The 14,647-nt window shown below is 44.8% G+C and overlaps 1 protein-coding gene across 1 annotated transcript in view; it reads left to right on the top strand.

The window, feature by feature from the left end:
• Positions 1 to 14,647, top strand: part of MYO5B (myosin VB) — a 404,810-nt gene that overhangs the window by 237,784 nt on the left and 152,379 nt on the right. Inside the window, exons 11-12 of the mRNA XM_014593958.3 lie at positions 3,813 to 3,894; positions 5,816 to 5,956. Coding sequence (XP_014449444.1) covers positions 3,813 to 3,894; positions 5,816 to 5,956 — 223 coding nt within the window. The remainder of the gene's footprint in view (positions 1 to 3,812; positions 3,895 to 5,815; positions 5,957 to 14,647) is intronic.

Below are 14,647 nucleotides of genomic sequence, written 5' to 3' on the forward strand. Positions count from 1 at the left end.
TTTTTCAAAAGCAGGGCCTCCTAGTCAGAACACATTTAGAGCAGGCACAACAACCTGCTCTTTTCAATTAGCAATGAGCCCAGAGAGAGTTCACATAATTAGCAAGGTTACATAATCTGCCTTTGAGTTGGTCCTCAGCAGAGCTGATAACATAAAGAAAAATTAAAAGGCACTCTAAGGTAAGGCTTTCTTTCTCGTGTCACTAAGCGAGCAGTCAGTACTGTGATATATATGGTTAATCACAACCTCTTCTCCTATTCTTCTCCTAAGTCTTGGAGACAATAAATGGCTTCAATTTTGTAAAAACCACACATTTCGTTTGTGTCTGGCTCAGTGCTTCAGAAGCTGAGGATTACAGTAGGAGACAGGAGGCATGATACCGCTCCTGTCTTGACAAACACTTGACAGGCAGCTTAGGGTGACTAGGTATACTGCTGTTCTACCTTTGGCAACCACTGTAAAGGGATTCTTAAATCCTATCCTAGGTCTCTGAAGTGGAGAAACAGCTTGCACTCGGTTGCAGTGTATTTTTCTATCTAACAAGCAAATGCATCCATGTGCTTTTTTTCCTTTCTTCCTTTTGCTTGTAAATCTCCGTTTTAACTAAATTTCTCGTTGGCCTGTTGCTCACACGATCACAAAGTTGCAGGAACTTGTATTTTTATGGAGTTTGGGGGGAAAAAAGTTTTTCCTTTGGTATCATCATTTGAAAAAATGTCCCAAAAGTGTTGCTCTTTTTAGAAGGCCTGTTAGGGTATTTTGTACAGAGCTCAGTACACCTGGGAACTCAAATGAATAAAGTGGTCCAAAGAAGTAGACTGCAATCAAATCCAGGCACATCAGAATAATTACCTGCACAAAATACAGACTGGGGAATGACTGGCTGAGCTGCAGTCCTGCAGAGGAGGACCTGATGGTTACAGTAGACCATAAGCTGCGAGACAAAAATGTGAGACAAAAATGGCGAACAGCATACTGGGCTGCGTTAACGAGAGTGGTGCTTACAGATCAAGGGAAGCGATTCTTCTGCTCTGTTCAGCACTGGTGAGGTCTCGCCTGGAGCAGTTTGGGCGCTGCACTTCAAGGAGGATATGGACAGCCTGGAAGGAGTCCAGTGCAGAACGTCAGAAGTGATTAGGGGCTTGGGAAGTAACATTTAATGAGGGAAGGTTGAAAGAACTAGGTTTGCTTAGTCTGCAGAAGACTGGGGGGTGGGGGGGGGGGGGAGGGCTTTGAGCCTTCAAATACCTGAAGGCAATTAGAGAGGGGCTGGAGATGGGCCTTCCTCTGTGGCCCCGGGGGACAGGACTAGGAGCAATGGCTTCAAGATGCAGCAAGGGAAATTTAGGTTGGAGATGAGGAGGAACTTTCTGACGATGAGGGGTGGTCAAGGCTGCCCATCGAAGTTGTGGAATCCCTATCTTCGGAAGTTTTCAGGAGCAAATTGGACAGACAGGTGGCTGGGATGTTTGTTGGGGGGGGATCCTGTTTTAAGCTGGGGGCTAAAGTGGATGACATAGAAAATTAGGGTTGGAAGGGACCACAGGAGGTCATCTAGACCCCCTGCTCGGAGCAGGACTATCCCCAACTATCTCATCCCAGGCAAGGCTTTGTCTAGCTGGGTCTTAAAAACCTCCAAGGATGGAGATTGCACCACCTCTCTGGGTAACCTGTTCCAGTGCCTCACCACCCTCCTAGTGAGTGAGAGGTTGTTTCCCTCAGGTCTAACCTTAACTTCCCTTCCTGCAACTTGAGCCTGTTGCTGCTTGTTCTGTCATCTGCCACCACTGAGAACAGCCCAGCTCCATCGTCAGGTAGTTGCAGGCTGCTATTAAATCCCCCCACAGTCTTCTCTTCTCCAGACTAAATAAGCCCAGTTCCCTTAGCCTCTCCTCACAAGTCATGTCCCCCAGTCCCCAAATCATTTTCATGGTCCTCTGCTACACTCTCCAGTTTGTCCCCATCGTTTCTGTAGGGGGGGCCCACAACTGGACACAGGACTCACGAAGTCCTTTCCAGCTCTGCATTCCTGTGGTGAGAGATGCTGACATCTAGTCAGCGGCTTCACAAAGGCAGCGTGCTGATCAGCCAGAGCGCGCTGGATTTCCTTAAGGGGAGTTCTGTTAAGAAATGTAGAAATCTACATTGTAATTAATACTTCATTCATTTTCAGGCCACTGGTGTTAAATCATTACATGCAATGATACGGGACTTGTTACTTGATTTTATTTAAGAAATGGAGAAATAATTAACTAATTTTGAGCTGCATCAAATAAGGAGACGGAAGAGTGAATTTCCTACAAGTGTAGACTTTCAAAATGACAAATAAGACATTTAAACTTTTTATCTTTATTTTACAGTGAAAACATTGGTAGCTGCCACCATTTCTATTTATCTGACCAATTTCCTTGCTGTGCCTCTTCTTCTATCTTTACAGCAGGCTTACTAATTACATTTAAGAAGCCTTGCCAATTACTACTTCCCTCTATGATTAATTTAAGCTAATTCACAGATGTGTAAGTCTTTTTTTTCAGACTTTCCTTAGAAATAGAAATACTTATTCAATTCAAATGTTTATCTCTAGGTGGCCCCTAGAAGGAAGTTAGGTAAAGAGCAGCTGACCAATAATAACAATGAGTAACAATGAGACCCTTATACAATTCTAGCCAAAGCTTGTCCTAATGGTTTGCAGTGGGTTTGTTGCAGGTTAAGTTTCTGAAAGTGCAAAGCTCTCTGCTAGCCCAGCTCCTATGAAGTTAACAGATAGCAGGGAAATTGTCCCAATATTTTTACTGCAAGTTGAGTCTTTCTGCTGAAGCTGATGGTAAAATCCCTGTTGATTTTCAGATGAGTAGCATTGATATCTGGTCAACCTTCACTGTGGATGGAGCCAGTTCACACCCCTGCTCTGAGTTAAGGGCTCTCAAGTGAAAGAAGCCCAGGAGGATATTGGACAACTGTGCCAGGAGTGTGAATTCACACCTGGAGTGAACCCATCCTGGTGTAGCTTTTGTGCCTGTCCACAATTACAAAATTGTAATAAGCCTGTTTTCTTCCCCCGTTTGCCTTTGACTTGAGCAGAGACTTTGACCTGTAACTTGCTGGCTTATCTGTAGAGGGAGAGGTGATATTTTTTTTTTTGCAAAGGGAATTATGTTATTGAAGGCATGGGAATAATCAAAGCCTGCCTCTGTCCGTGGAACATGTGGCTGAATCGGATAGCTACATTTAAGATTAATCTCTTTTTCTCTCTCACTGCTAGAAAAATGCCCATTTATTCCTACTTAAATTTAAAGGTAAATGTGTCATTCATTAGGAGTTTTAATGCTATGAGGAATTACAATAAATATTATAATCAAAAGTATAGTTAGTTTTCCATTCTGTTCAGCTAATTTCCATTCAGAAAATAGTTGTATATTTTGTTTTGGGGTTTTTTGTCCCTTGGAATTCAGCAATTTGTGTTTGAGCAGTCGTCTTCACAGCAAGGGGGCTTAGCCCTCATACTTAATAATGCTCTTTGGTACCCAAGGAAGGTTGTTAAACTTCTTAACGCAGATGGTGATATAGTGTGAAACAAAGTACATCGATATTAAACATCTGAATGCTGCCTAATGAGAGACCTTTCAAATTGCTTAAGTTAGGGTATGCAAAGAGACAGGTCTGGTGAATAGCTATTATAATATGTCTGGGGCTGGGAAGAAGGAGTATGGGGACTGAATATGTGATAATGTCACAGAGACAACGACAGCAAACTAGATGATAAAAGAAGCAACAGCAGCAATGGTTGCACTAATTTATTCATTGTTCTACAGGTTCGAAACTTTTGAGGTGAATAGTTTTGAACAATTTTGTATCAACTATGCCAATGAAAAGCTCCAGCAGCAGTTCAACTTGGTAAGACCCATCTGGAAATTTTGCATAAGATTTAATAGAAAACTGTAGGCAACAGGCAGTCATCAAAGACATATTTTTGTGTACCAGACTTTCACTTAATCTTGCCTCCACTGAGATGAGATTACACAGTTGGTATAAGTGTTCATCATGAGAGAGGTGAATTTTGTTTGAATTTTGGCTTTGTTATAAATCTGAAACTCTGAGTTTTGTAAATAACTTTATGCTAATTTAGGCCTTATAATATTTCTTAGGTGCATGGAAATAGTTGGAAAAAATGCATTATTTGCAGTTTCAACCCCAAGTAAAATGAAGTTCAGAACTTGTGCTGAATCTGGCTTTCAGGTTTTAAACAAAGGAGTGCAAACTGACTGGTTAAGGCTTCCTTTAACTGGAGAACCGGAAGCGGGTCCCATATCCCAGTGTCATTTAGGTTCTGGCACAGCACTTCCCCCAGATGTTAACATGTACATGGAGGGCTGTATATACTCGGAGTTAAACTTGAAAGCTACAGAAAAAAATGTTTGATTTTGCTTTCATTGAAGCTCATAGGGAATTTTTATGTTGATCTGATAAGCAGCAGAATTTGACTCTAATTTTGTTAAAGTGGATCTATAGGTATGGATAAATGTAAAGTGTTTAGCAGCTCCAAAAAAGGGAGCAGGAATCTGCTGCTGAGGAGTGGGCAGCAGTTTTCTTTATAGCTATTACATGTGCATAAGTCTAGTAAAACCACTCTGAGTTTAATTTGTGCTGCACCCATCGTCAAAGTTGAGGTGAAGTATCTGCCTTGTATCATGGTAGACACATTCACACACAACAGTTGGAGTGAAACAGCAGCTGTGTACACTAGCGCAGCTCCCCTTTTCTTCTGAAGTTGTTGCACTCTACTCAAAAGCTGTTTTCTTTGCATAGTGCTGCAAACTTGGAGTATCAGTGCAGTGTTTAAAAAATGCAGCTGAAGGTATGGATTAGTTTTGCACTATATAACTTGTTTAGTATGTATGATTGGTACTTCTGAAGCTAATACGTGTCAAATGAAGTGATGATTTAATTGAAGACGTTTTTAAAAGTCAGCACGGAAGGGAAAAAAGTACATCTGAAAAATCCCCTGTCCCCTAGGACTTAGAATAGATCAGAAACGTTTGCTTGAATTTTTAACTGCTTGTGAATAAATCTGAGAAATTTCTGCCAGTAGGAGAACTTTTTTTGCCAAAAGTCTCTGCAAAAATAGGGATCTTCAGAAGACATTTTAATTTATCAAAGCTCTGATGCTGATAACTCTTGGAAACTTGGCACTTTTTTTTGTGGACATGCACTTCCAAACCATGCTGATATGCATCAATACAAGAACTTAGTGAATTTCCAGTTCAGTGTGTAGCTTCAGTACTGTACTATGGTCTTTAGTACTGCATCAGCTACACTATGTTGCTGTGATGGGAATCTGTTGTATTCTCCCCAAGTGTGGTGAGAAACAACATGACTCAAGACACTGGTGTGGGTAAAAGTGTCACCATGTGGACACACATTGTGGACACATAAAGTAAAACTACAAATCAAGTATGAGGAAGAGAGTCAACAGCAAAGTTTAGACTTAATTTTTTGTAATTGCATTCAAATAGCTCATAGAATCCACTCCCCACATCTGAAGGAACCATTTGGGTAGCTTTCTAATTAGAGAATATTTCCACTTTAGATTTTATAATGTTTAACTTTAATATATTTACTCTGATTTTGGTATCTGCAGGTGGTGGTGTACTTGCAGGTACAGTGTACGCCTTTCTACAGTTAAATTTATAGGGCTTCTTAACCATTTCTAAGAAATCTATATGCCCCTAATGGCTACAATAGGGTGGTGAAAATTAATTGATCTGTGACTTTCTTCAAGCAAATTAATTGTAAGTTACTGTCTTTCTGATCACAGCATGTATTTAAGCTGGAGCAAGAAGAGTACATGAAGGAACAAATCCCTTGGACTCTTATAGATTTTTATGACAACCAGCCCTGCATAGACCTTATAGAAGCTAAACTTGGTATCTTGGATCTGCTGGATGAAGAGTGTAAGGTAAAGAACAACTTCAGTGTAATCACTGGCATTTTTATCATTTCTAAACAGAAGTTAAAGAATAGACTATTCCCAGTATATCTGCCTGGTTCATATTCATTATCACCGTCAGCTCCATCCAGGAGCACCCTCAAGGAATAGGTAGGGCCAAAATCAAGTACATTTTGCGGCTCTTGTTCAATTTATCTCCCGTGCTAGGCCCTCGGGAAGGTGGCGCAGTCTGCAACATGTCCTGTAGTAACCTGACTGCTGTTTTCAGATGCAGAACTCAAGAGGTGTAACTACCCAGGTTTGCACTCTGGGTAGAGATGCCAGAGAGCAGGTGTGGAGACGTTGGTCTGACTTGTCCTGGCGACTGAAAATCCCATGCTGATGGTGTCGTGGTGTCCCTGCACTTGTTAGTGGCTGACGCTACAGCTGCTGCCACTGCAACATAGGACAGGTGCTACCATGGCATAGACCTTCCCAGAGATCATCACCGTTCTGGTGCCCTGTATAAATTGGGACCTAAAGCTAATGCCCTGCTCACACAGCCCTAGTTACACTAGTTGTAGAACTTGCAATGGTCATCCCGTTCTTTGTGAGCGCAGGCAGCTTGCTTTGCTTCTCACTACACTTTGAAGACCATAGAGATACCCATGTTGTTGAAGACTATTGCTATCAACTTCCTAAACTGGACAGACCAATGTTAGTACTTGATATCAGTGCTCACTTTTCAACCCCCGTTTCTACTTTTGCAATGTGTGTAATTACAGGAATTTACAAGGATTTCACAAATAGCTCTTGTTATCTCCCTGCAGTTCATGGTTGTCAGACAAACATGCTGGTCTGAAGTGGGGAACCAAAGGTCCTGTCATATCAAAGAGACACTCTTTGGATTCAGTATTTAAATTCCCTTGTCCCTGTTGGGAATTACTAAGAGGCATGGCCTGCCTTTGATGGAGATTGATTGATTGATTGATTGATTGATTTGATTACTTGCTTTCTTACTTTTCTTATGTGACACAGTGATTGACTTTGCCATTGAGAGGGAAGAAAGTCCAATACTTTGGGGGCTGGGAGCTGGAGGTGATGATATAGTCAACCAACAAAGGGTATATTTTATGTCTGAGATACTGGCAGCAAGGATTTCTGGTTGTGAGATCAGTGGGTCAGACCTTTGTTTTTTTTCATTTAAATGAATCTGTTTTATCAAGTCTTTAGTCATCACTGTGGCTTTCTTTAAAATAAGTTGTTTAACTGCATACTACAGTCTGAGATCATAAATGCCTCATAAGATGGATTAGTTGAGAAGATGGTGGAAAAAACACATATGTATGTGGTGCAGCTCCTGCTTCGGTACCAAACCAGGCCTTTACATGCCATTTTTAATGGCATGGCCTTCATGAAGAGGGGTGGTTCCCATTGGAGGAAAAGCATTAAGTTGTGATATAAGCATCATGAGGGCCCAAGCAGCATAAAACACTAGTGAGGCTGTGCCTAGTGAAGATGTGGGTGTGGTGAGGCTGGTGATGGGGAACAAGGTGACTTTTCCATTTTTAACATTCCTCTTAGCTTGTCGTCTTCCTGTCTGTTAGGGCTTCTGATTATAATGTATTTAAAAAAAACCCAAAAAACACAAATTAAATCTAATTTAATATCCTCAGAATAGCGTCATTTCAAATGTGAGCTCAGAAGGAGGTCACGAATCTTTCGATTACTTGATACCATTTTGTTTCACCCACTGCACTCTTTAGGGATTGAGCCAACGTCTAATTACTGACGTACAGGGGAGAAGGCATGCTTCCTAGCTGGCCCCTGATTCCTCTTGCAAAATGTCTTGCTGATAGCCCTGAAGCATCTAGCATTGACTGCTGTTGGTGACTGGGGTCTGGGCTAGGGAGACCCCTGCTCCGACTCCGGCCGATAGCAAAATCCTGCTGCCTAGTGAGAACAGCTTTACCCTGCCGTTCTCTCCGCTTCTTGCCAAGTGCTGCTGTTTCATCCGTACCATCTTGCTGAAAAACTGAAACACCAGGAATAATCCTTAGTACATTGATTTGCTGATGTTGTTACAGTATGTTTCTGCGCTTTGGGGGCTGGAGTGATTAGTAGCAGTTGTAATGGACTCTTTTATAATAACGTGCAAATGTTTCACAGCTTTAACATTTTTAGTGAGCTTGTCAAGTGCAAGTTTTGCTTTCTTGGTAAAAAACCTCCTTACACCCCCTCCTTGTCCCTGCCTTTATTTCTAGACTCTCCTCCACTCCTCCTTGCTGTTACAAAATAGCAAAGCCCTTTGTGTTCTGAAGCATCATGGGGAGAGAATTGCTTTGCTATAAGCTGTGGTTGGTATAAAGAACAATATGCCAATTGGCAAGTCAGTTCATTAATACATAGTACAGTTGTTAAATATACTCTGGGACTTGAAACTCCATCAAGGGGTCCTGGCAACATAATGAAATACTGGAGCAGAAATGGAGTTTTTTGTCACCAAAGTTCTTGTCTCGCAGCATGACTTTTTTTTTTTTCCCTCTTCATTTTTAATATAAAATTGATTATTTTTGTGAAGAATTTTTCCATACAAACTTTATCCTGAAGCAATTTAGTGAACTAAGTACATGTGGCTTTAAAGCTTAGCAATAATAGCTTCACAGTTAAATGAAAAAGGGAGGAGTGATCAACAGAGGGTTGTATGTCATCAGTGAAAGAAATGGGATTTGAATCGAGGTAGGAGCTTAAAGGAAGGAACTTGAGCCCTTAAAAGCTCACTACAAAACTTTTGTAGCCCACTGGGAGCGTGTTTTTTAAATTGCCTTTGCATACTCATTGCTGGGACCTTGTCCAAGTTATGGCTGCTTCTCTCACCTGCTCCATGGATTGCAGAGCTGCCCAGAATCTCCACAGGGCTGTGGCAGAGGGGGAATTAAACATACCACGAAGAGCAGAATGAGATCAGTTGTGATCAGAGAAGGGGAAAAAGGGAATATGAGAGAACACCAGCCTTGTGATCTTTAGCAACAGCTGTAATAGTGATGGTGCCAACAGGTGGAGAAAAGAAAAGTGGTAAGAATTAAAGAAGTTGGGGAGGCCAAGGACAAAGTCTCCTGAAACGGCAGGAGAAGGAAGCAAGGAGGAAGTACTGGAACCATGGTCACAAAGGCTTGAAGAGAACAGGAAAAGATGGACGTGGATGGGACAGAGCGAGACAGTGGGGCATGAGTGACTATTTGGGCACTAGACTATGGACAGAAAGAGGCCTTTAGACATGGCAAGTGAGAGATTGGTGATGGGACATGTTAAAGACTGTTTCGGCACATGGTAGCAGTCAGAAGTTTGACTGGGTTTTCAGGAGGTTTTTAATTGTCTTTAAAAGAACCTCTGAGTATGTGGATATAGAGAAGCATTACTGCACCTCCCTCAAGGCTGAGTTCAGTTTTTCCCTCCTCAGCTAAGGGCTGACATTCAAAAGTACTGAGCCTGAATTGATTCAATCTTTTCAGGTTACTTTAACCTGCATAGATTGAACCGATTTGCAAGGGAATAGACATTCACTTTTGATTCCAGAAACGCAGCCACATGCATTTAGTGGCTTAGGCTAGAAGCCAGGGGGCACTAGAGCGAGCCCTTGGCTGCAGGGAAGCTGTCTGCGCGGGGGGGGGGCATGTCCCCTGGCGAGCTATGATTTGGGGAGGGGCTTAAATCCCCACCTTGGCCTGCAGGGACCCCAAAGGGGTGTGCTTGTGCCCTGCCAGGGGTCTCCATACCCCCCCATCCCCACTTACTTGCTGCTCCAGGAGCAGGAGCGTGGCCATACCCTAGTAGCCTGAAGGGAATGGAGGGTTTAATCCCCACATTGACAGGAGCGGTGGCAGTGTGGGCACTAATAGGCTTTGCTCATACGTCTGTGGCTGCAGCGGCCAGATGCTGGTAGCCTGAGGGGAAAGGGGAATTGGTGCGAGCACTAACATGGTGCTGGCTCCGTCCCATGCTGAAAATACCCTCAGGCAGGGTCTGCATCTCGGCGCCTGATGCCAATGCAGGTCCGGCTGTGAGGAGGGGATGGGGGAGAGGGAATGTGACCTGGCTGCAGGTGCAGAGCAGGGGTGGGAGGGAGCCAGGGCTAATCATGGAGCCCGACTCATCACTGCCTCCTGCTGTGGCAGCATGGCCTGGGCTGGGGTGGCCCTATGGGAAGGGTCAGCGCCTGCCATCTCCTGCCTCTAGCCCCATGCAGGGGCTGCAGTTTGCAGGCAGACTGCAGCTGGAGTGCAATTCCCTGCCCCCCTCCCTCTCCCGGCAGCAGTGGAGCAGATCGTGGCAGTGGGCAGAGGTGAAGCACCTGTCACCCACTGTCTGCTCACAGCAAGCCGTCGGGGGCATGGGCAGTGGCAGGGGTAAGCAATAGATTGCCAGTCTGGTCTGGTCTGGTCCCATGGCTCAGGGACATAGGCAAGGATTGGCATGAATGCCATGGGGAGGGGGGAAGGGTTGGGTGAGTGCTGACTGGCGATCGGTTGACCACCTGCAGATGCCATCGGTGGCAGCCAGTGGCAATTGGGGACTGCCGACAGATGCTGCGGGCAGTGTCAGCAGCAGGGAGAAGGGGGCGGCAAGTGGTGTCCACCAGCAGGCGCTGCCAGCAGCATTGGTAGTGCTTTTCACAGGAGGTGCACTGCCAACCTGTGTACACCCCATATGTATCACCAATGACAACTGGCCCACGGCAGCCCTCTCAGAGTGCCCACTGAGCAGGTGGCGGGTGACAAGTGCCTTGTCTCTGCTTGCCATGATAGTTTGCGCTGCCACTGGGACAGAGAGTGGCATGGAGAGCCATGCTTCATCTGTAGTCTGCCTGCAAACTGTGGCCCCCCGATGGGGATGGAGGCAGCAGGTGCTGACCCCCGCAGGAGGCAGCAGTGAGTTGTGCTGAGTGATTAGTCTTGGCTCCCCTCCATCTTCCCTCTGTGCCTGAAGCCAGGTCACATCTCCCTCCCCATAGCTGGACCCATATCGGCATTGGGTGCTGCTTGCCATTCTTCCAAGGGAGTTGGCCCATGCTCTGGGGTGCGGGACCTGCCGGTTGGGGATCTTCAGCATGGGATGGAGCCGCCACCATGTTGGTACTCGCACCACTGCTGCCTGCAATGAGGGGATTAAACCCCGCCTTTCCCTCAGGCTACTAATGTCTGGTTGCTGCAACCCCAGGTGCATAAGCGGAGCCTCTTGGTGCTTTCACTGCCCACCTCCACCCACAACATGGGGATTAAACCCCCCCTTCCCCTCAGGTTACTGGGGTCTGGCCATACCCTTATTCTTGCTGCTGGAGCATTGAGCGAGTGAGCCGGGATGGGGGAGGCTGTGGACCCCTGGCAGGGGCAACTGCTCCCTCTGCCAAGCAGACCTGGCTGCGCTCCAGAGCAGGGTTTTGCACCTCCACCCGCTTCTCAGCCAGCCAGAGGAGTGATAATGCTCTGGCTAGGGAGGAGAGGGGTGGGACCAACCCTGCTTGGCTGGACAGACAGCCCAGCCCAGGGTTGCAGAGCATGCTGGGATGCTGGGGGACTGTGATTTAACTTGAACCAGGAAGGGGTATGGGACAGAAGTTCCATAAACTGGTTTGATCTCAATCAGTTAACTCTGATACTACATTCAACCAGGTTTATCTTAAACCAGTTTCAGCCATTTTGAAACTGGTTTTTTCTGCACTGAACTTATATTCCGTTACAGGTTTAAACCATCTTCTGGTCACTTAAACTGATTTTATGTGCAACATCTGTCCCTACCCCTGAAGGTTGAGTTGTTTGTATCGTATGGCTCCGAGGTGAGTCTTCTGCCATCTTAGAGGCATTGCCCTGGTAAAGGTAGAATTTTCTGGAGACTTTGAGCTATATTCCTTTCTTCATTTAAAAGAATACAGGGAATGCAAAATTTCATAATCTTTTTATTCCATAAGCATAAACTCAGTTTAAAAGAGATTAACTGATGAAAGTGATCTGGGTGCCTTGTATTTTAAAAATACCAATTGTGGTAATCAGACCTAATTCTTTACTTTGAAACTAAGGGGAAGTTATCTCTCCAGTGACACATGGCATAATAGTTAACTCTTCATATTGTAGGAGGATCTCTTGTTCAGCAAACGGCAAACATTCACTCTCCACAATAAATATTATTTTTGTTTTTTACCTTAAGCTATGGTATCTGCATAAACATATTATGTTAAAATCTGTCCAAAATATAATTGTGGCTATTTTATGACTCCAGTGCAGTTGCCAGTTGTTTTCTATTCAGTCTTAGCCAGATACAGGGTTCTGGTTGGATAGTTTTGAACCCCAGTCATATCTCTGCTCACATCAATGCAAATACCAGTATAAAAAATACATTTTCCTTGCATGATCTGTTAGTTGCTTGCACTGCTGAAAATCACTGGAAATAAACATGGCATCTTTCAGTGCTGTGCAGCTAAATCATCTATGACTTGTATTGTATGAGCAGCTTCATGTAAGTTAGAAGAAGGGCAGCACCTTAGGGGTTTCCAATCTGGTCCTTCATTAGTTCTAATCAGATGGCTAAATAACCCCTTATACATCATTCTGTCACCCTTTTTGCCTCAGAAGGCAAGCACATTCTTTTCGTGAGCATTGGAATATGCAGCATAACTTTGGAGTGCTACAGCATTTTGGAATACCCGGGCGATTCAGGTTTTAATATACATGGGAGAGAGAATAATTGGAATTCCTTTTATTAGCGTTTAATTGCTCAACTAGTCGTTTTGAATAAATTCCATTGTTCATCCCCTGGTTCTTGCTGGAGATTGAAGATCTGAATGAACACGTTCCTTTGTTTTTATCTGATATGTTCCCTGATCTCTGGTGGTTTGGTGTTTGGAAGGCTGGGAAAATCTTACGAGCATAAAATAAATAGTTTCCATTTAGAACCCAGGTCTCGGAGCGTGCCGTAGGTTTGTTTCTATTCCAGTGGCATCTACTTAATCCCATTGGGTACTGAACAAACAAGTGAAACAAAGGCAGGCTGCCACAAATCTAGGATTTAAATGATATATGGCCAGCCTTTGAACTGAAAGTTGGGGGAGAGCTAGCAGGGGCAAGGAAGCAGTAGAGACTAGTATAGTTGCACAAACTGGTAATCAAAGGCGTTTGCTGTGACTAACACATGGGTGAATTGGGCCTTTTTTTTTTTTTCCTTGTGGGAACCAATGAATAAAATGATCTGGTCCTGATTAGACACTTTCTATATAAATCTGTGTGGGTTCTATGGTCTTTCCAATATTGCAAGGATTTTTGTGGGTGGCATCTTTTACTGGACCTCCTGCATAGCTAGGAAAGACCTAGTCAAGCTTTTGAGCATCACTCTACACTGCCTTAGGTACACTTGTCTGTGTCCCTCCCAGGTATGCAGTTGGTCCAATAAGAGGAACCAACCACAAAAATCCTTGCCTTGCATTTTTTCCTGGACCACCACAGCTTACAGCATGATCACATTATCATGAAAATACTCAGGTTTCCATGTCAGTCCACTGCATCTGGTCTTCTGTCTCCAAGGGTAGCTTATGGCAGATGCTTTTCAGGAAGCATAAAAGAATGAAGACGTGTACCTAGATTCATAGATGTTAGGGTCGGAAGGGACCTCAATAGATCATCGAGTCCGACCCCCTGCATAAGCAGGAAAGAGTGCTGGGTCTAGATGATCCCAGCTAGATACTCATCCAACCTCCTCTTGAAGACCCCCAGGGTAGGGGGGAGAGCACCACCTCCCTTGGGAGCCCGTTCCAGACCTTGGCCACTCGAACTGTGAAGAAGTTCTTCCTAATGTCCAATCTAAATCTGCTCTCTGCTAGCTTGTGGCCATTATTTCTTGTCACCCCCAGGGGTGCCTTGGTGAATAGATACTCACCAATTCCCTTCTGTGCCTCCGTGATGAACTTATAGGCAGCCACAAGGTCACCTCTCAACCTTCTCTTGCGGAAGCTGAAAAGGTCCAGTTTCTCTAGTCTCTCCTCGTAGGGCTTGGTCTGCAGGCCCTTAACCGTACGAGTGGCCCTTCTCTGGACCCTCTCCAGGTTATCCGCATCCTTCTTGAATTGCGGCGCCCAGAATTGCACGCAGTACTCCAACTGCAGTCTGACCAGCGCCCGATAGAGGGGAAGTATCACCTCCTTGGACCTATTCGTCATGCATCTGCTGATGCACGATAAAGTGCCATTGGCTTTTCTGATGGCTTCGTCACACTGCCGGCTCATGTTCATCTTGGAGTCCACTAGGACTCCAAGATCCCTTTCCACCTCTGTGCCACCCAGCAGGTCATTCCCTAGGCTGTAGGTGTGCTGGACACTTTTCCTCCCTAGGTGCAGCACTTTGCATTTCTCCTTGTTGAACTGCATTCTGTTGTTTTCTGCCCACTTGTCCAACCTGTCCAGGTCTGCCTGCAGCTGTTCCCTGCCCTCTGGCGTGTCCACATCTCCCCATAGCTTTGTGTCATCTGCAAACTTGGACAGAGTACATTTCACTCCCTCGTCCAAGTCGCTGATGAAGACATTAAAGAGTATCGGTCCAAGGACTGAGCCCTGTGGGACCCCACTGCCCACACCCTTCCAGGTCGAGACCGACCCATCCACCATACCTGACCAGTTGTGTAACAGTCCAGCAGGAGGTACTTGGAGATGGTGGAACCTTGTTTCTAGGTAAGAACAAA

This window comes from Alligator mississippiensis, chromosome 3 (genome assembly GCF_030867095.1).
Source record: "Alligator mississippiensis isolate rAllMis1 chromosome 3, rAllMis1, whole genome shotgun sequence".
NCBI classification, from domain to species: Eukaryota; Metazoa; Chordata; order Crocodylia; family Alligatoridae; genus Alligator; species Alligator mississippiensis.